Genomic DNA, 22223 nt, shown 5'->3' on the forward strand with positions numbered 1-22223 from the left:
TGTAAGGTTTACTTAGCAAAGGCCTTAAAGGAGATTACAAGGTATGACATTTTTATTGGGTTTTAATGTATACTGCCCGGCCAAGTCCCCAAGTCTGTGAGGGGCAGTGATATGATCTGCGGTTGATTTATTTAGATCGGTTCAGCAATGGTATGTGGCCAAAAAATGAGATCAGCTGAACACCCAAATATACTGAATGTCTAGTTTTTTTTCCATCAATGGGATTTTTTTCTTTCCTGGTAGCACACGCATAATTCAGGATGGCAATGCCAGGATTCATAAGAATCCAATAATGAAAGAGTTGTTCATGGAGCACAAAACCTTTTTTCTCACAATTGGATTGGTCACCAGAGTTCAGTCCTTAACCTCATTGAGAATCTTTCTGGGGAAGACTTTACGCAGCAGTCTGGCTCTCCCATTACCAATACAAGATCTTGGCAAAAGATGAATGAAACTCTTGTCGGAAATAAATGTTGTGAAATTGCTTAACCTTGTCACACAATACCATGGCGTGTGTGTGCAGTAATCGAACTTAAAGGCAGTACGACAAAATAATAGAGCACATGAAAATTTTCTAGCAAGGCAGTGTCTTTGTTTTTATGTGATTTGCACAGAGATTTGTGATTGACAGCTTTGACCAAATTACTAACAACATTGCCATTGTCATTCTCTGCTTCCTAGGAGGAGGAAACAATATTGTTTGTCTGGTGAACAAATTTAATTACTTGTGGTCAATGTATTATTGCTTAAGGGCACCTAATAACCGTCTGTGAAGAAATGTGAGTAGCTTATATTGTCTACAATATAATTAGAGTACAATATAATTACAGTGACATGATTGAACAAGAAGTACAGAAACTAAAAATGATGGCCAATATACAGGTATGGAAGGTGGAAGGTTATACACCTGATCTGTATACAAACATCTGAATGTTTATCTTTGCTGATAATATTGCATGAACAACGTTATATTACATTTTTATACGTTATATTACAACGTACATACAGCACCGTTCATGCTCTATGGAGAGGGGAGGGGGAGAGCGACGGAGCGGCACCCTGCTGCGCGCTCTGCCCTTCACTTTCATTACGATCGGCTGTCGTCCATCGTCCGTGGATCCGGCAGGACGACAACGACTGTACACATGGCAGATTTTCGCCCGATAATTGGCCGATGCCGATTATCGGGCGATAAAAATCTGACGTGTGTACGTAGCTTAAGGCAGCCAGGGAGACGCCGCTGCAGCAGGCAGCGTGGCTATGGCTGGTGCCCTGCTCACAGCACGTCTCTCCCTGCCGGTGGAGGGATCCGTTCTGGCCGAACTACTGATCGGCCAGGCGGCATCCCTAGCATCCCGATGGACGTGGACAGTAATGTTCACATTCTCAGCACTCCTGTGGGCGCGTAGCACGTCCCAGGGGTGCTGTTGGAAGAGGTGCGCGCACTACCATGCATGCCTCTTCTACCCCCTGGGTGCAAGGCGGGACATAGTTTGAATTCCCTGCAGCTAGTCGGTCACAGGGGATTCAGTTGATCCTCCAATCAAATGGCTCCAGGTGACGCAAGGTCATTTAGCACTCTGCCCATTTAACCTGTGAGAACCTATCATGAACACCATTGCCCATTATAAGTCTCTGTGTGCTTGGGTGCATTCTATGTGTGTTGGTTATCTTATTGACTTCTGTTATGTCATCACCAATACCCGGTCTGATATCTGATTCTGCCTGAACTCTGCCTGCCCTGACCTTGGATTGTTTTTGACTACCCTTGCCTGCTGCCTGCCCTGACTTCGGATCTTTCCTGACCTGCCTTTGCCTCATCCACCTGTACCACTGTTATCGGACTGACCTTCTGTGAATGACCTTTGGCTTGTTTTCTGACTATGCAATAAAGCTTGATAAAAGGTTTCCTGGAGATGACTGTGGTTTGTGTGCCCAGGCGCATTACAATAACCTTCCTGGAAAATTAATGGCGGCGCATTCCCCGCACTTTACCCGTGGCCTTCGTGGCTTAGTAGGAACAACGTCTAGGAGCTGTTGGGAGTCCCAGGGTGGCCTTGGGGTATTATTGTAATAGACAAGCTATGTCTATTGCAATAATACCCCAAGGCCACCCTGGGACTTGTTTGTCAGCATTCCTTGCCCAAGAAATTACAAACAGAAGTCATATGATAACAGAAAAGAAGAGGGTAAAAAGGCATTTAGAAGTGTTTTTAATATATATTATTGGCGCTAAACTTTAATCATTTCTAAAAATGGCTGCAAAGAGCATGTTCATACAGTATTTGCAAGCACTGATTTTAACATTCAAAACCACTTGCAAGAAATATTTACCATTGGACAGATGAAAGCTCTCCAAGACTGGAGAAGATAGATCATGGGAGAACCTGTATGGTCCAGAAACCTTTAATGGATTTATTATAATCATTTGCTATTATCTGGCAGATATTTACAACCCTGAATCTATTCCATTCCAGGTTTGCTTCATAACTTCTACGAAAGTCTATCTTTTCCAGTCTTGGAGAGCTTTGAAAAATCAGGCCCAATGGGTCTGTTTATTATCTTTTATTGGACAGGAAATTACAGCATTCCTGCACATTTTTTTTGGGCACTACATGCAAACCGTTTTAGTGGTTTGTCTCCAGATGCCTCCATAGATTTAAATTGGTGCCGCTTGCAAATACTTTCGATCTAAGGGATAAAATACATTGGTGGCATTGTTTTTTTTTTAACTTCTGAGTGTCCTAAGCTGTGTACACATGGTAGATAACTGTTGCCCAAAGCAAACGATCATGATCTTGGTGAAAATCCAGTTTGTACAGTGCCCTTCTATGTTGTTTAGTAAAATACAGTAGTGGATCACTAAACAACCAAATAGGGAGGACTTAATTTATTTCCTATGGAGGAGGACACGTGGGGTACCTGTTGACTATCCCTGTAGAATAGCAATGTGATTACAGCTCTTAATTTTAGTGTTGTTTGGAAAGATCGTTTCCAGTGACAGTAATTTGATGTTTGCAGCTTTATATGCAATCAGCCCATTAGCTATCTGCAGGATGTGATATTTTTCTCCCCAGACTATTGTGTTAACATAGACATTGGAATGCAGTTTTTTGAGTGGCTAAAACTGACAATACATATTATGTTGTACAATGATGACATTCAGTGTGCATCAAAGTGAGAAGCACAGCTACCAGCATGTCCCACATTGTGTGTGTTTGGTATAGGATGGTTATGCTTATTATTATCATTACAAATAAAGAAGATGTATTGAAATCACACATTCACCGGATGCCATAGACGTCTGTCCTTGTATTATTACTAAATATACTATAGAACTTGTCAGAATGAAGCAAATAGGACAGGTATGTGAGCACAAATGTAACATCTTACATCAGAGGTGCAATTTTATATTATTGTATCAAAAGAAACCTAAATATTTAATTGCGTTTTTATGAATGTACATGAAACAAAAGAAAGAAGATAGAGGGATTTTGGGGAACAAACAGTACATTTTTACTAAAATTAATAGTAATTCCAGACAAAAGTAAACTAAAGTTAAACATTTAAAGTATACATAATGATGTAAAATGATGTTATGAGAAAGGATCATTAAGGGAACGCAGGTGTCCCTTTTCCCGACGCGTCTTGCCATGTGTCTTCCTCAGGGAACTGTAGAGACCTTAACTGATATAATATACAGTAAATAGGTAGAGAATTTTTGAAAATTGTTACATAAATTGTACATATCAAGGAACAAATAACAATAAAATTCAAAGAAAAAGTCCTCAAGCAATATTAAAGACAAAAGTTTTATGCCATTACTCACTTGAAACTGAGCATTGTTAGAAATGTCAACCATAAAGTCAAATAATAGACTCATCTATAGCATACACATAATATTCCATATTGTACTAAGTAACAGAGTTATAACCAAATTAGTCTAATATTAATATTATGTTATATAAATCTATTCTATCATTATAGTGAGTGGGTTTTTATGAAAAGGAAACTATAAAAAATGTGTTTTAATCAGGTACAACATAAAAGAGTGGAACTAACATTAAAGAGTGTTTTAAAATGTTTATCTACATATGGAAGCTTTTAAATGTACAAGGTCTGTCTAATAAATAATGTGTTTCTATCTCTATACCAAAGCAGTAAGAAATAATTATGAGCACTTGCTATGAATGTTTAAACTTCTCCAAACATACATAACAAATGCAGGCACTCTCTGCCGTTTAGTTTGTTGTCAGTCACCTATATTCACAGTTGTGTTTCCCATCATGTTGAGCAAATTTGCTCAGTGCTGCAAGGAATTTAGCACTGACATTCTGCAAAAACTTTATGTGGAGCCGAACCTTTTTCATCACTTATTATGAAACCTGGATGAGTATGATCCTGAAACAAAACCACAGTCACTTGAAACACCTTCATCACCAAGAATCAAAATAACGCATCAGAGCCATGCTCATTGTGTTTTTTGACATGTAGGGGGTAATTTTGGGGGATGGGTTTCAGAAGGCATAACAGTGACCCAACATTATTATAAAGAAAGTCCTGACAAAGCTGAAAGAGTCAGGAAAAGATGGCAGAAATGTGGGAAATGGTTTAATTCTTTAACAGGACTATGCTCCTGCTTTTACAGCACTTTCTGTGACAGACAAACACATTACTACGCTGGAACATCCTCCATATTTGGCACCTTGGGACTTTTCTTTTTCCTAAATTGAAATAAGTGCTTAAAAGAACACATTTTGAGTCAATGGATGCAGTAAAGAAAAAAACATCAGATATCCTGAAACAGCTGACAGAAACGTATCTGCTCCACACCTTTCACTAGTGGAAAACAAGATGGCATCGGTGCCTAATTATGAATATAGAGAAAATTTTGAAGGGGACTAGCATTAGAATTGTCATATAAATAAATAAAAGTGGATTATATTATCAGTCTTGTTATTTAATAGACAGACCTTGTATATCACTGACATTATCAGGTTTGGATAATGACACACTGACTTGTGTTTTACCATAGTTTCTACTTAGAAGTAGGTGCCATGTACATAGAAATGTGATATCTGTGGCATACAATATATACACAGCTTTGCTTTGGAAGGCAATTAGTCCGGGGCTACATGTCAAACTACAGAGTGTATATGGTAGAATAAGGAAAAAATAGACAATTTAATGATGATACCAAGATATCATTATGCTGTTCTCCAAACTTGTCTTCTATTTTATGGAGATAATCATTAATAATCATTATTGTATTCAATGTTGATGTCAAGCAGTGTGTTTACATATTAAAATCATAAAGGCTTTATTTCTCCTGATCTATTCTTAAAGTGGACTTAAATTCAAAAGGTGCAGAATTGCTATGCTATATAATTTTTAGATCTTCTTTTAGAAATGATAATTGTGTCATAGAAGTAGCTAATAGATAACCTTTGCCTAAATTTTCTGAAAAGAGATTTAAAGTGATGTTTGGTGAAGTTGCTAATATGTTACTTTTTGCTGGAGGGGAAGCTGTACCTGCAAGCAAACATTTCCCTTTTTCTCCTTCATTTATTCTTTGGATAAGTTCTTTTTGCACCTCTTCCATGGCAATGATCATTAGAGTAATTCCAATTCACTCTGGGCTTTGGTGCCCCAAATATATACCTGCTTGTTCACAAACCTTAAAGGCTGCGTTCAGACTGGCGATGAGGTTGTCGTGCTGTTACCCCTTTCTTCATGCCATAGAACCCTGCTTAGGGGGAAGACACTCAGTACGACTCACTGCTGCCTGGAGTCAAATCAGTGCCTTTTACACTTAGCTGACCACTTACATTCTGTGACACTCCATTTCTCTGAAACAGACAGATATGTTGGCAACTGGAAATGTGGGAGCCAGTAGAAAATACCTTTCCCCCTCAATAAAATTTTTTACCCTTCATCTAATGTTACCCGGTCACACATAGCTATCACTTTATCATGTCTCTGTAAGAAAAGGGAAATGTAGCAAGTGTGGGACTCTTTTTATCTAACTCCCCTAACATTGAATCAGTATGGCGCCATCACAAGATACAAAAAAACTATACCTGTCATACTGTGCTATCCTGTCACACATAGCTGGCCACCTACCTTCCGTTAACCCTAATTTCTCAGGAATGGGGAGCTGTAAGGACCTGAAGATGTAATAGTAAAAACATGTCCTTCTTGGCTACCTGTCACATGAATTGCATTTCTCTGGAAGCATCCTTTGCAGAGACTTTGGGCTACAAAGAAGGTTAGCTGCCCCCTATAACTGACAGGATGCATTGCATGGGGTATTTTCTGCTCTTTGGTACTGGAATGGGTGAACAGGGAGCAATATATACCCAGACAGCATTGTATGATAGATTTAGTTTGGTATCCTTCATTACTAAATTGTTGCATTAATAAAATTAGCATCGAATGGTGAGTGCAGAGATTGTTGATTTGTCATCTCTTTTATTTGGTGCATGTAAATTACAGTAATTAGAAACCTTTCAATTTAATTTAATTTTAATTGAAAACCGTTCTAGTTTTATACATAATGTTTGTTTTCATTGTGGCCCATGAGTTTTATCTGTGTCATCAGTGGCCACCTGATGAGAAAAGGTTGGGCAACACTGTCATACACTGATTAGGCAGGAGAAACGGACATTGAGTGAATGACATGCAATACTCTGCCCACTTGACCAAATCCACAGTTTGCCACAGCAGGTTTAATTGCTGCCGCCTCTGTATTTGTCTCAGGCTATGTTTAACAGAACAATAGAGAGCAAACTAATGAAAATGATTGCTAGGATTTACATAGACTGACTGTTGAAGTTATATTCTGCTTGAACAATGGGCAGTCCATCAATGTCAGCTCCACACTTTTAGGGCACTGCAGGGCTATACTTTAGTCTTGCTTACTCTATTCTTCATAATGTAAACACATCAATCACCATAGAGTTTGTAGTATTTGTACTAAACACTGTCTTACATTTTTATGGTCTAACCTGCATATTTCCACTAAACATTGTCTCACGTCTATGTGGTGTAACAAGCACATTTCTTTACCTGGAAAGCTTGCAAGGAACTCCAAAATTAGCTAAATAATAATTCTGCACAGAACTTGCTGACTTCACACCTTTCATTACTTCAAATAGATCTCCACGGTACCTGAAAAGCCTCCAAACCTAAATCTCAAGTCATATGAATATTGCACCTGTAAAGTGTAAAGAGGGTTTATTCATGAGAACAACAACAAATCATTTAAGTAGTAATGAATGCAAAATTGCAGATCAGGGTGTAAAACTCAATGTAAATTGTAATCCCCAGTATGTTCAGGCAATGGTGATCATTCATAAAAGTTCAGGTCTTATCAGCTGATGGCAACTTGTCTGATTTATGTTCGTGGTGCCATATTTCTCTTTAAACAACACCATGCTGAGTGGCAGCTGTATAAACAGACCCCAAACACTTTGTATGTACTATCTTCTTAACATTTATGAAAGCATGGCATTATTACAGAAAGAACCAGGAGATATCTCTTCTCCAATAATCATTTCCCACAGAACTGTCAAAAGAAAAAATGCATGTTCAGCCCAGCTTTGGTTGCCAGAATTTTATTATTATATAGTATTTATATAGTGCTATCATATTACACAGCACTGTACAAAGTCCATAGTCATGTCATTAGCCTCCAATGTCCCTACCTCACATGTCTTTAATACAATCTAAGTTTTTTTTTGGGAGGGGGCCGGGGGGTAGCCAATTAACCTAACTGCATGTTAGGATACCCAGAGGAACCCACGCAAACACTGGGAGAAACTGCAAACTCCATGCAGGTAAACTCCTGCCGAGATTTGAGTTATGTCATCCCAGCCTGGCTAATCAAGATGGCTGAAGATCACGGGGAGGAAGAGTTAAAAGAAATAAGATGGCTGTGCCCTGCGACATAAAAGGGACAGGTGAGTATAATGGTGTTTACTTCTGCTTTAAATTACAAAATCTCCTCTAACCACACTTACCACGGAAGACAGAACTTGAGAAGTTACTGCAGGAATAATACCACAGCATACATTTTATAAATGCAAAAAGTGATTTTCAGTCTTCATTACAAATCAGCCTCCTAGCCTTAAGTAGTTTCCAACTTACCTAAAAAAACACTATAAATAGCAAAAAGAATACGTAGAAGGTAGAAAGCAATAACCAGCTTTCAGCTTTGTCAGAAGTCAATATAAAAGTTCTACGGTATAGAAAACATTTACTGGTTTCAAAGCATTTACTATATCCTTAACACTCTATACGGACCTATTGTGTTTTTTTTTAATATAACATATAAGACTGAGTAAGATTACATTATTAGGTGGCCCAAGGACAACTTGACTAGGATTTATTTCCTAGTCATGTGCTAGAATGTGCTGCTGCTGCAAAAAGCCTAGGATCAAGGCGTCTATTACCAATCAGGGTTCTGTGCAACCTTTGGGCTCCTCCACAGGTTGCAAGTGGTTCCTTAACCTGTGGTTGGTTAAGCTGACATGTGATAGTGCCTGCCTAGTTGCAGGGCCAATTTTGGCAGAGCCAGCTGCAGGTCACCAGTAATTGTTTTAGCTTTCTGTTATGGTGACCTCCTGAATACCATTGTAATGAATCATTCATCTCAGTTGAACCAGTGTAGAAACATTTTCCAACGATCCCCAATGAATTGTTTTCAGAAGGGGGAGACTTAAAAACAAATTCAAGTGTTCTTTGGGATGAATTTTTTGGCATTGTTGCTACAAAATTAATTCAAAACAGAGTTCCAACTTACTGAGCCATCCACATGGCTCTTGCTAGGAAATTGTTTTTCTTTTACCGGTATGTTGCTACAAGCAGGAGAACATAGGGACCAGTTAGACATTCAGTAAAGTGGTGAAAAACCAAACCAATAATTAAAACAGGTAGCTAGAGGAGAACAAATTGACATACACTTAAAGTGCAGACGTTAAAAGCCAGACCTATACTTTACATAAGTTGTTATCCAATTACCCAATTCAATCAGTTTGTAAGATGAGGAAGACTGTTTTTATCACCCGAGACAGAAAATTGCCCACAGTTGCCTGGAGTTTTTTGTTTTAGTTTACTCCGGGCAAAAAAAAAACAAAAAAAAAAACGTTCTTTTTGCCATTGCTGTTGTCATTGGAAGAGATTTTACTGTACAGAATTCCTTGGTGCACTTATGGTAAAATCTCCTTTTGTTCATATGAAATGAATGGCTGACCTAAAGAAAGTTAATTTTCTAAAATGTCATTATAAATGGGAACTGCCATGCATTTTACGTGGAATGCCCATTATTCCTATTTTTACAATATAAAAGTGTGCTTACTGCTTACCTCCATTTTTTTTTCTTTTAACTCCTTCCTCCCTCTTCCTTGTCCGCGCACTAAACATCTAATTATTCCGCTCCATCATTACTATATATACTGGACACTTCACTTACCGGTACATTAGTTTTTACAAGACAAGACAACTGTTTAACTCTTTTTAGTACTGACTACTTTTTACTACTGTGACTAAAATAATAACGAAGACAAGTTCAGTAGTATTGCTTGCATTTTTTTTGTGCATACATATGTGCATTTCTAGCAGATATTTGGTATTTAATGGTACTTTGTAGCCTACTGTTAAAGCTGAACTCTGAGTTAGGCAAATATGTCAAATACAAGGTGTATTATTACTTGAATCTTTGTGTATTTCTTCCAGATCTGTGCAACAATCCAACATGAACATTTCCCACCGAGTAGGATCCTCTTGTATGAATATAATACATTGCTGCTCTCTATCCTTATGCAGGGGGACTGGTCTGGTTATCAGCCGCCTTTGCAGGCCAGAGACAGATTATCCACAAGACAAACAAATGCAGGACCCTAGTATGTCCCTGGGGTCCAGCTACAACCTTAATTTTCCGGCAGTTAAAATGAAGAAAAGGGCCACCCAATTTGAGCAATGTACCTGTCACTTCACAGGAGATGGACTTGCAGGCAGATGGAACCATATCAGTATAGATAATGCATAAAACGAGGCTGCTTCTATATCTATTGCAATGCCTATGAATATCAATAAAGGGATATGGGCCAAAGCTGATGTTTCAAATTGATGAATGCAGTAGAGGGTGGACCCATTGGATTCTATGCAAGGTAATAGCTGGGCTTGAAAAAGAATTCCATTCACGTAAAGCACATTTATATACTTTGTACCTATTGAATATGTTAGAAAAAAAACTTCTGTTTTGTCTAGAGTTCAGCTTTAACTTTTACCCCCATATCTTTTCTCAGGTCTGTTTTCTAATTTGATGTATATGGGAGTGAGCCCATTGGCCCAGCTTTGGTGCATGATCTTGACTTCTCAAAATTACATTCTATTAGTATTTACTGTAACTGTCCAGGAGAACATAACATCTGCAAACTATCCACTCAAGTTATAATAGCTTTACTACCATTGTATAAAAATACTCACCTTACACAAATCCATCCACTGAGTTGCTCACAAAAAGAAACAAATGCAATACTGACACACCACCATCTTTGATCTACTTGGAGCATGCTCAGATGACAAATACCCTTTGTCTCCTGTTCTCTTGCCAGTTATTTAGCCATGCACATTTATTACTCTAGTTTGTGGACCCTAAAGTTAAACAAAACCCAAAACTGATCAAGACAAATGTCTAATATGTCAATATCTGCTTTTTCCCCCCAGATATTTTAGTGGAGAGAACAGGTAACCGCTGAATAAGCATATCAGCTTTATACAGCAAGGTGCTTGTTGAAGAACTCTCAGTCTGTGTTGCCCGATAGCAGCCAATCAAATGCTGATACCTGGAAAAGTAACTTTTTAGAAATGTAACTGCCTGCTATGAGGATGATCATTGGCAAAGAAAGCACAATGACCCAAACTGATGAAAATGGCCAGATTAATTAGTATTTAAAATGTAAAACCTTTTGTGCTATATAGACAGAAACATTTATGAATTTGGTGTGATTTATTTTGTCAAAACATGCTACAAATTATGTAAAAAAATGGTAATGGTAAAACAAACTGTGCAAAAGACATTTTTCATATGAACACAAACAGTTGGCTAAAGACTGGCATGCTGGGCAAGGAATGCTCTTATCCTCTGTAGGAGCTCTTTCTTCACACTGTCAGGCACCAGGGCTGCAACACAAAATACAACATTTTGATTAGACATTAGTAGAGGACAGACAATCTCAGCAAATAAAAAGGTAGGAATTCCTCCCCACACAACCATTGCATAGAACTTTTCCCAACAACAATCTTGTAGCATTAGTTTTACACATTTTTTTGTTTAATCACTAGGGAAACATCATTGAGGTTTACAGAGAAATATCTGTAGTGACTGTTTCAGTGCTGCTGCTTTGATTACTGTAATATAATATGCCAGTCTGTGTGGAGTTTGCGAAAAGCTTTTTGTACAACCTCAATGACATCACTGAAATATTAGTGGCACTGTGCAGAAGTTAGACCGTGATTCTGAAAAAGCATTAATACAGAACTTCAAGACTGAAGTGCAACACCGCTCCAACACAGCCCAACACACATCTTTACATTGTGGTGTCCTGTATTAGAAAAAATGCAGACCATTCAAATAAAGAAGATGACTTTTTGCAGTGAACAAACTCTAAATGGGCCTTAGGGGGCACTATACTACCTAAACTAGGCAAATAATATAGTTGGCTAACCTGCTGACAAAGTGGGACCAATTTAAATTTAATAAAGCTCCTTAAAACTGGAGACGATAGACTATCACATAGGAGAACCTGTGTGATCCAGTAAATATAGAACAGATGTGGTCTGGGATTAAAAAGACAAACGATAACTAAAGGCAAATTAATTTTATGAAATCCATACTAGGTTTGCTTAATAAGCTAGGATAGCCTATCTTCCTCAGTCTTGGAGAGCTTTCATAAAATCAGACCCATTGTAAGAACCCAATTATAGGCCTGGTTCTTCTGTATATTACTGGTCATCTATAAAGGCATTCATTATTTTCTTATCTGTTCACATTTGTTTTCACAAGAAAATGTAACAGAAAAAAAGTACAAAATCTAGATATCTATTGGGTATGGAAGTAATAAAATGGTTTTACCATGCATGTTTTGCATTATCAATCACTGTATAGTTTTCCATTACAATTTTTTTTATGAGAATCCATTGCAATTTTTTTAAAAAAAAGATTCCATCAGAAGCAGGACTTGTTAATGCAGGCTGAGGATGCAAAATAATAAATTACAGATATAGTAAGCATGGTCAGCCTGTCCCATTGACTCTTTCACCTGGCTATTGAGTTGGTCTACCAAATAGGCAGAGCAAATAGCCAGACAGCAGGATGACAAAACTTTAACCAATTGCAATGCAGCAACAAAGTGTTGTCAGTCTGTAAGTGCTGTGGTGTTAAAGAAACTTTGCAACAGATTATTTATGTTGTTCAAATGGGCCCTAAAAATACTTCTCTTAGCCTCTTCCTATGACCTCTCACACAGTATACAGGTCTTGCTGGTCAAAGATTTCACAGGCTTGAAACCTAGAGAAAACTAATGACAGCAAGTTATAAAGGTTGAACATGCTTTAAATTAGTTTGGTCCAGAACTGATTCTTTTCTCCTTTTTAAGCAGCATTGGTCCATATCAGTGTCATTTGCATTGGACTTTGAATGAATATCATACCTACCTGATGAATCCAAATAAACTGTACCATATTGCACAGACTATGACTCACCTCTGCCTTTGGGAGTAATCTCTGCAACCAGGTCATCAACTGTAACATGTTCCAGTCCTTTCTCATTAATCACATCTAAAAGATGGGAACAAAAAAGAATAAGTTGTAATGTTAAGCTCAGGGAACGGTATGTACTGTAGGGAAAACTATGTGCAGAACATATTAGACAAGTGTTTGATAAACAAGCAGGGCTGATATCAAAGCAGCACTGGTACCTTACTACTGGAAGTTAGGCTGGGTACACACGTGCAATAATGATCGTTGGAAAGGATCTTACAAAATCCTTTAAAGAGACAAAAGGCTGCACGAATAGGCTATGTACATACAACGCCATTCTGCTCTATGGAGAGGGAAGGGGGAGAATGAGCAAGCAGCACCCTGCTGCGCTCCCTCCTCTTCACTTTCATCACGATCATTTGTTAAACATGGATCCACCAGGGCAGTCGACAAGCTCTGTACACATGCCAGATTCTCATCCAATATCAGGCCATTATCAGATGAGAATCATCTGACGTGTGTATGTAGCCTTAGGAGTTCACTTGATTTAGGAAGGATCAACAGATATTTTTCTGTCTCTGTAGTTTGTTTTGCAGGACAATAAACAGGGAGACATGAACGTATTGTGGAGATGTACTGAATATTTATTTTGCCCAAACATGAAACTTGAAGCAGACATTGCAGTAAAAAGCTTATTCGATTCAAGATCTTTCTACAAGTGTAAAAATTGCTATACGAAAGAAACTTAAAAACAGAAAAGAAAAAGCAAGACAACATGCTCATCTAACCAAGTATTCCTGTAATTTTACTTCTAGCAAAAGTCCTAGGGAATAAGGACCTTAAAATCCATTAATAATGCATTCCAGTTTAGTGTAATATCATATTTTTGTAAGACCTAGATGGTTATCATTCCCTGGACTTTCATGAAAGAAGTGTGGCATAATCTGTGTGGCAGGGAGGGCAGAAGTCAGGGGGTAAGATCAGTATAAAAAAAGTCTTTTTTTTTTTTTTTAAAATAGGAGACTGGCCCAGATCAAAAAAGCCAACTGTGCATTTTACTACAATGTTCAACATCCAGGAGTCTTCCTGCTTGGCTCATTACAATGCTTAAGTTCAGTGCTTATGAATCATACATCAATATGCACAAACGTGACAGAATACGCAAATTATCAGATCAACAGACAGATTCCAGTCTTCACCCAGATATCAACTCAATCTTTCAACATAGTAAACCTGTTCAGTTCTTAGCGGTTTGACTGCTACTAAAAATAGTCTTCTTAGTTTAGCCCCGGTCTTACGTGTTTTTTCTTATCTTCGCCAAACATCAGCAAGTTACAGTATATTCAGGAAGATGAACAAACTGCTCCTGTGTTTTTAGTACATGATAATGCCAGAGTGCAAGACAGTGAAGTTAAACCGTGGCAATAAAATTCTTTATACCTTTGCAGTGTGCCTTCAGCTGGTCTTTCCATCCGCATTCAATTAGTTTTGCTCTCAAAAGGTCCTTCAGGCTGAAAGAAAGCCAAAGTAAATATTTATACAAATGTTAAAAATGTGTTTCCCCACAAACAATTTTCAAATGTTAGAATGTGTGGATTTTATATACCTTGTGCTACATCGTTAAGTTGGTGGTCCTGTCAGTCATTTGTATTGTATACAAACTTCTTCTTCCTCATTCTGTCAACAGCCCCCTACCCAGCCCTGCTAAGAGTAATTGTCGGACACTCCTGGCAACAAGGAATGATAAAGCCAACAAACTCCCCAGCTCGACACGAACTGACCAACTGTTCAGAGATGCCAGGAAAAATGGGACAAACACATCACTAGCATTGTTTATATGTTCCGGATGGGACCATGCCTCCTGAAAGTCTCAGTAGAGATGCAAATTAACTAATGTGGCCACATGTCTAATCTGAAAAACGGTGAAATAGGCAGTGTTCTCCCTAGCCGGTTTTAGCGGGGCACACCACTCACATACTTTTCACTAACCACTCGGCTGTTTTTGGGTGGTTACGGAGGAGTTGGGAGACAATACAGGGCTGCCACCCACCTCCAATTTCTTGCCACCCAGCTTAAAATAAATTCTCGGTTGAGTACTGGAAATAGGGTACATGCACACCTAAAATGGTGATTTTGGATACCAGCATGTATTGCAATAGGGGTGGCTTGGTGCAATCACAACGTATTTACATACTTTAGGTTTCCCATTATGGATTTAGAACAAAAATATTATGCATAAAATCACCAGCTTTACAAATCTTTGCAACAAGTATAAGCATCAGCGTGGATGATGGTAATGTATCCTTTTTAAATCGTGCAATGGTGATATGACAAACCAACTCTAAAATACGTCTGACAATCTCTTCCCTATGCTACCCTCACTTATCTTGTCTGAAAAATGTGGTGAATGGATTCACTAACACTAATGGTAAATAATTCCAAAACGTGTTGAGGAAGATGATACCAGAGGAAGCATTATCTATACCCTACAATATCCAGGTTTAATCCTCATAACTGGGGTCTTCCTCCTTAATCCAGGTGGCAAAGATCAGCTATTACCCAGGCTTGTAGTTTTTGCAGCTGCTAGGAGTAATCAGCAGAGTGACCTAAGTCAGTTATTTTCTTAGAACTACATCTTAAAAAACCCTTTCCCTTCCATAGGGCCTTATTAATTAAAGCTCTCCAAGTCAGGAGAGGATAAACTTTCATCAGTTATGCTGGGTTATCCCTCAAACCTGGAATGGATCTGGTTGAGGATTCTAAACATGTGCTAGTAAATCCATTCCAGGTTTCTAGATTCTCCAGCTTCACTGATGAAAGTGCATCCTCTCCAGCTTTAGAGAGCTTTAATAAATCAGGCCCATAGTGTGGGAAAGCTTGCAGCTATGGCAGATTTGTTATTTGGTTGTATATAAATGTGGGAAGATAAAAAGATGGGCAGGTATACATTGCTAAGGGCTCAGACTATGTCACAGCAAAGCTCTTACACGACATACCTAGATCACATGCAGCTTTTAGTGAGCCTGCATTACTTTCTCCTTATACAAACATCTTAATAGAAGCGTGACTTTATATTAGATCAGATCTAGGCTGTGGGAATTATTGTTGTCTTAATGCAGCAGATGTTGGCAAATATTTCAAATAACTGAAAAACACTGACTAGAACCCATGCAGGTCATGGAAAATGTAAGCTGTGTCACTATGACATCTTTCCATCTATCATTAGGTTTTCCAGGCATTGAAAAGAAGAAAAGGCAAAGCCCCTACCCTCATGTCTTTACTACTGCGGTGGTAGAGACTGAATGGGAGTGCAGAGCCTCCTGGGATACATACATCACAAATCCCAGGGGTGCTCCTTCTATGTATGCCTGATCTCTTTTCTCACATTAAATATAAAAAAACCAGCTTGAAGAGAGAAAGAAAAATATCATTAGTAACGGTCATACTGAAACTTACATGCTGAGAAATCAAAATGTAAAATTTTTCCTAGATTCTTCTGTTTAGCCAAGTGGGGAGAAGAAGCATTTAAAGTGAGGCAATATGCCACAAATTAAGTGCTTCAAGTTGTTTGTTCTAAATGGAATTAAAATACAATTTATACAGGAAATCTACTGTGGACAGCAAATAAGTTTCTTATCTGAATGGTGATGCAACCAGCAAACAGACGCTGGGGAAAACCCTGAAGCTGCTAATGTCTACTATTATTATTAAACAGGAATTATATAGCGCCAACATATTACGCAGCGCTGTACCATACAAATCAGTACCATTAAATGACACCAAAGGCTGTCTTCACGTCTGTGCTGTCAATCATCATCAGTTCCAATGATTCACAGGTTGCAAAAGGAAAGATACATTGGGTCAGGATATTGATGACATTTTAATGCCATCAAAATAACGTAAGGTATTAAAAATGACATCTCTCAAGATTACTTAGATCCCCTTTCAGGCTTGATATAAAAGTCATTCCAAAAGCCTGTATGATTACTAACCTAAAGCTATCTTCCTATCATCTTATCATGCAATTTTTTAAAAGGGTGCCTATCCCATTTCTTTTTAGAGGGGAGGTCCCCTCCTCTTCTATCATTGCCACCATGGTGATAAAGACTGAAGGGGAAACCCGCAGCCTCCCGGGATACCTGCATTGCATACTCCAGGAGGCTGCTTCTTCTGAACATGCCGGAGATTGGAAATGTATCATCAAAGGGCTTTCCTGTAATGTGAAACAAAAGTGCTTGATCTCACATGTGCTCAGGGAGATTGGAACTTTCTTTTTCTACTTTTAGGAGGAAGACACATCACCTAATCTAGGGTCTGCCCAGTGTGATACGAACAAGAACCGGAAGAAGGCAGCACTGGACAGAATAGTGAGCACAGTGCTCACTGGGTTAGATTGTGGATGAATTGATGGCTTTTAAAAAAGGTATAGGAAAGTTACTTTTTTTTTTTTTTTTTAATTTCCCCTAGGGCAGCACGGTGACTTAGTGATAAGCCTTTTGCAGCGCTAGGTCCTAGGTTTGAATCTCGGCCAGGACACTATCTGCATAGAGTTTGCAGGTTATCCCTGTGTTTGCGTGGGTTTCCTCTGGGTACTCCGGTTTTCTCCCACATTCCAAAAACATGCAGTTATGTTAATTAATACCATGGCCTTGCGTCCCCAAGGTTCACACTCTGGGATGCAAGGCCAGGGGACACAGATGCCAGGTTGGCATCGCTGGAGGACGTTGCGGGATCGTGAGGACCAAGTAGGTTCTTAATTCTACCCTGAGCCATGCTTACTACTTTTTGCAATGAAATTTCACCCCAAGCCACACTTGGGATTATCGCCAGCGAGATTCTATGCCAGCCAGCCTACAGCCTCCCGGGATGTGTGATGTAGGTATCCCAGGAGGCTTTGCGCTTCCATTCAGTGCTGATGGCAACAGCGATCAAGCCTAAAAGTGGTGGTGCTGCACTTTTTTTTTCTTTGCACTTAAAAAAATAATTTGGATTTTTCCTTTATATATATAACAGTTGTCTACCCTTTTATGTGAAGTGAAAATGTTGAGTTTAGGTACGCTTTAACCCCCTGAGCGGTAACCCCGGAATGTGACTCGGGGTAGAAAAAAGATGCTAAAAGCGGTAAACCCAAGTCACACTAGGGGTAGGTAAACCTATGGGAAAACATAGTTAATCGAGTCTTACCTGATCTGCCTGCGTCCCGCGTCGTCTTTCGCGTCTTCTCTCTTCCTTCGCATCTTCTTCTTCTGCACCCGATGAGTCACCGGGGAGTTCCCGGTGACGTTGGTGTGTACATACTTTGCCGGCTGGGCAGGAAATTCAAAATCCATTTGTATTGCATTCAATACAAAATACCTGTATTGAATGCAATACAGCGGATTTATATGTGTAAAAGCCTTACATTGTCTTTCATGAACATTTATTTTACAGTATAATATAATAGTATAAGTTTACATTTTTTAAAAATCAATTTTTTTTTAAATTTATTATTTTGACATAATTTTCTGCTTCCAACTTTTTTTTTATACTCATACTATTTTTATACTGTAAAATACATTTTTATGAAAAACAATGTATGGCTTTTAGACATATAAATCCCCAAAGAAATGAACCGTCCAGGAGGATAACGGAAATAAAAACATAATCCAAGGGGACAAACCCTTAAGTACAAAGCGCACAAATCCCCTCTTAGAAATCACTTCGCTTGTGCAACAATATGTGAACACCTCAGAGCCAATGTACCCTTAATTCTTTTTTAATATACAAAAAAAAAAAAAAAGGGGGAGGGGACTTATAGGTGGTCAGTAGTGGGGGGAAAGTATTACAATCTCTTTATCCATGGCTTGCTTTGTTATACATACACAGTATTTATATAGCCCCAACATATTACACAGCGCTGTACAAAGCCCATAGCCATGTCACTAGCTGTCCCTCAAAGGAGCTCACAATCTAATGCCCCTACCATAGTCATATGTACATTACCACAGTCTAAGGACAATTTTGGGGGAAGCCAATTACCCAAACTGCATGTTTTTGGAAAGTGGGAGGAAACCCAGGCAAACATAGGGAGAACCTGCAATCTCCATGCAGATAATGTCCTGGCTGAGATTCGAACCTGTGACCCAGTGCTGCAAAGGCCAGAGTGCTAACCACTGAGCTTCACAGGAAGTTCACAACACAGCCCTGGGATACAATAAAAACCCTGCCTCACCCCAACCACAACATTTATAGGGCTCTGAGCCCTCCACAAAGGCCGCTGTCAATTTTTTGAGGGGCCCCACTTCCCATAGAGGGTGACGGAGCCATGGTAAAGGAGCGGCGCACACAGGGCTATAGTTACGGCGCACACATTACATGACGAGTCCCCTCACCTGGCCTTCTCGCAGCACGCACACAACACACCGGAAACTCGTCTAGGTTACTTAGCAACCGCTAGCAAGGCAGCCTAATTCGCCTACAGCGACACAAATAGGCGGGGTTCCCACTAGCGTCATCACATAGAGCATTTGAGGCCATTGTCGATTACGTCACCATGTCGCCTACAATTAAATAAATATGAATGATTTCAATTTTTGAAAGTGTACAAGCAGTTATGTTTATAATATGTAATGCATAAATTTAATTTTGAGTTGTTTTGCGCTTTTTTAAAATGTCAGGCGCATGCTTCAAATAGACTACATTTCCCAGTATGCATTTATCATCGATCCGTTTGTAATTAGTTCCGCTCCGGAAGGGAACTGTATGACTAACTAGAAGGTTCCGCTTTACTGTTTGTTCTGACAAGTGTGAGTGACAGCAGAGAAGTGTTGGAGCATGGAGGCGGCTAATTGTTCTTTGAGGGTGAACAGGCTGCTTCTGGACCCCAAATTTGAAAGCTACAAGTTGTCTCTGGACCCCCTGCCCTGTTATGGGGTGGACTTGGATGCTGGTAAGTGTGTGACACATCAGCTCATTACATCTGTGTATTATGCTGCTAAGTATCTGGGCTGTTGTATTAATGGAATGAAACAAAAGCATTGCAGGAAGGAGTGGGATAAAATATATAAAATTAGGCATATGTACCTAAAAGTTTCCTTAATGCCAATCATTAATTGTACTTATAGTTAATCAATGAGCAAGCAGATGTGCAAAACTTCTGCCAGTAGCACACGTCCTGTTGTAGGGTGACAACACTCACTGTACTGTGTCTATAGAAGAGCAACGTTGTCACCCTAGGTTGGTTTACAATACACACAATCTCACACCTCTATCATCTCCACCAGGTGTTCTGTAATCCACAGGAGAGAGACGATAACAATGAGGTTTCACTGCACAGACAATGACAGGGACCATGGATTTCTAGAAAGATCAGCAGCTATTTTTGGTATTTGAAACTAATATTTTATAAAAAACTAAGGTAGCCACCACATCTATGAGCTGCCAAGCTGCAGTCTATTATATTTTGTTCTTGGTTTTAAGTATACTTTATCTTCAAGGATTTAGATTCTCTGTGGACTTTTTTTGCAATATGTCTCTCTCTGAGGTGGTTTGTTGACTCGTCCCCAGAAAAGAAAGTGATGGAGACAGTTGTCTCAGAACTATTCTAATGGGGACACCCAACTGTCTGATGGGGAGATTTCTTTTGACTTCCTGATGTGTCTCTAGAACAGGAAGTGGTGCTGAATCTCTTTGTTCACACTTGTGATGAGATTGTGGTGCGTTTACCGCTTCCTCATGCTAGTCACCGCTGCCTCTCCGTAGACAGAAGCTTCCCCTGGCAGCAACCCCATAGAGAATGAATAGGGGGTGGCAGAGAACAGTACCTATTCCACGCACTGCTGCCAGCTGTCAAATCTGCAGGCGCTGGTTCTTTAAAGCCGACCTAAAATCAAAAGTTTTACTTTATATAAAAAGGTAGACAAACCTTATATACAAAGTAAAAATGTATATATTTTTGTTAAGTTCAGCCCCCCCTTTCTGTCTGATCGCTGAATGGGAGCGCAGAGCCTATGTCATGCATCCTGGGAGGCTGTGGGTGCGCCTTCTGCACATGCTCAATCTCGGGCATGCGCAGAAGAGACATTTTCCTCACTAAGGGGAAAGAGATGCTGATCAAGGTTTATGTCAGGGGTGTCAAACTCTGGACAAATCTGAGCAACAACGTCTTTTTTTTTTTTTGTTCCCCAAAGGAATCCTAAATATGAGTTGCAGCTGGCCCGCTGCTGCATTGAAAAAGCGCCGCTACTACAGTTCCCGGCATCAGTTGCGGCCTCTCTGTCTATGCGTGGCTCCGCATTGGACTGTTTTATAGACGCAGGGAATTGTAGTAGCCGTGCTATTTCAGTTTCAAGTTTGGCCCGTGACTATGTCTTAAGTTTTTCATTTTGGCCCACTGTGTTTTTGAGTTTGACACCCCTGGCTTATGTGTTATTTATATATCACTGTTCTCCCCAGCCTCTTTTAGCTGGGTGCATCACCCTGCAATTTTGGTCACAATACAGGGACCACCCATCTACTGATTCTTCCCACCCAGCTTTAAAAAATTTTCTAGAGAGAATATGGAATATATATATATAATTTTGTTTCGGACAAGCAGGGCTTTCTTTTGGTGATGGTGATTTGTGCAGCTCATAGAAGGTAAAAAAAAAACTTTAATCATATTCCTATTAAATTAGAACATTTTTTTTTGTCCTGTGTTACTGTAGATAAAAGTTATATATATAATGTTCTATAATCCTGGTGCAAATCATTGAAAAGGCAGTGTTCTCCCCAGCCCCCTTTAGCTGGGCGCACTACCTGGCGCATTTTAGTAACCACCCCGCTGTTTTTCGGTGGTTACTGAACAGATCACATTACAATGGCTGCCACCCACTTCTCCCCCCAGCTTAAATAGAATATTAGGTTGAGCACTGAAAAGGTATATTAGAATGAACTACAGTATTTTTATTTTGCTAAAAAAGTAACACAATTGAAAAAACAATGTTTAAAGCAGAACTAAAATTCCACTTTTTTTTAAAATGTTGAATCAGTCGGGGTGTTATGGCAGAAAGGGGCAAGTGATATCCCTTCTGCAATATTATTTCTTTCCTGCCTGATTGCTCCGGTGCCCTCAGCTCATTGTTGGTTTATTATTATTAATAATAATATTATTATTATTATTAAACAGGATTTATGTAGCGCAAACATTAAATAGGGGTTACAAATGAGAGACCGATACAGACAGTGACACAGGAGGAGGACAGGAGCCTGCCCAGAAGAGCTTACAATCATACCCCGCTTCCCCTGCCAGGACTGAATCAATTCCTGTGTGTCTTGCATGGAAGTTATATCATCCTGCCCAGGCTATTCAGGATGGCAAAAGATCACATTTAAGAAGAGCAGAGGATGGTGGCGCCATGCGAGGGCACAGGGGAGTTTAGTCCTGCTTTATTGGTTTGAAAAATAGTCTGCAAGTCCCAAAAAAATACCATCATGAAAATGAT

At 39.3% G+C, this 22223-nt stretch overlaps 2 protein-coding genes across 2 annotated transcripts in view; one reads left to right on the forward strand and one right to left on the reverse strand.

The window, feature by feature from the left end:
* Nucleotides 1-10992: 10992 nt before the first annotated feature.
* Nucleotides 10993-14290, reverse strand: ENY2 (ENY2 transcription and export complex 2 subunit; the record flags this gene model as incomplete). The annotated part of the gene is made up of 3 exons (XM_072413238.1): nucleotides 10993-11184; nucleotides 12766-12840; nucleotides 14203-14290. Coding segments are annotated over 3 exons (240 nt in total), but the record flags the coding sequence as incomplete, so codon positions are not given.
* A 5223-nt stretch (nucleotides 14291-19513) lies between these two features.
* The window catches only part of NUDCD1 (NudC domain containing 1), a gene marked incomplete in the record, with an annotated part of 83980 nt that continues 81270 nt past the window's right edge, over nucleotides 19514-22223 (forward strand). The window contains 1 exon segment of the mRNA XM_072410735.1: nucleotides 19514-19690. Within this exon segment, the coding sequence (XP_072266836.1) occupies nucleotides 19576-19690 (115 nt within the window).

Source organism: Pyxicephalus adspersus, chromosome 5 (assembly GCF_032062135.1).
Source record: "Pyxicephalus adspersus chromosome 5, UCB_Pads_2.0, whole genome shotgun sequence".
NCBI lineage: Eukaryota > Metazoa > Chordata > Amphibia > Anura > Pyxicephalidae > Pyxicephalus > Pyxicephalus adspersus.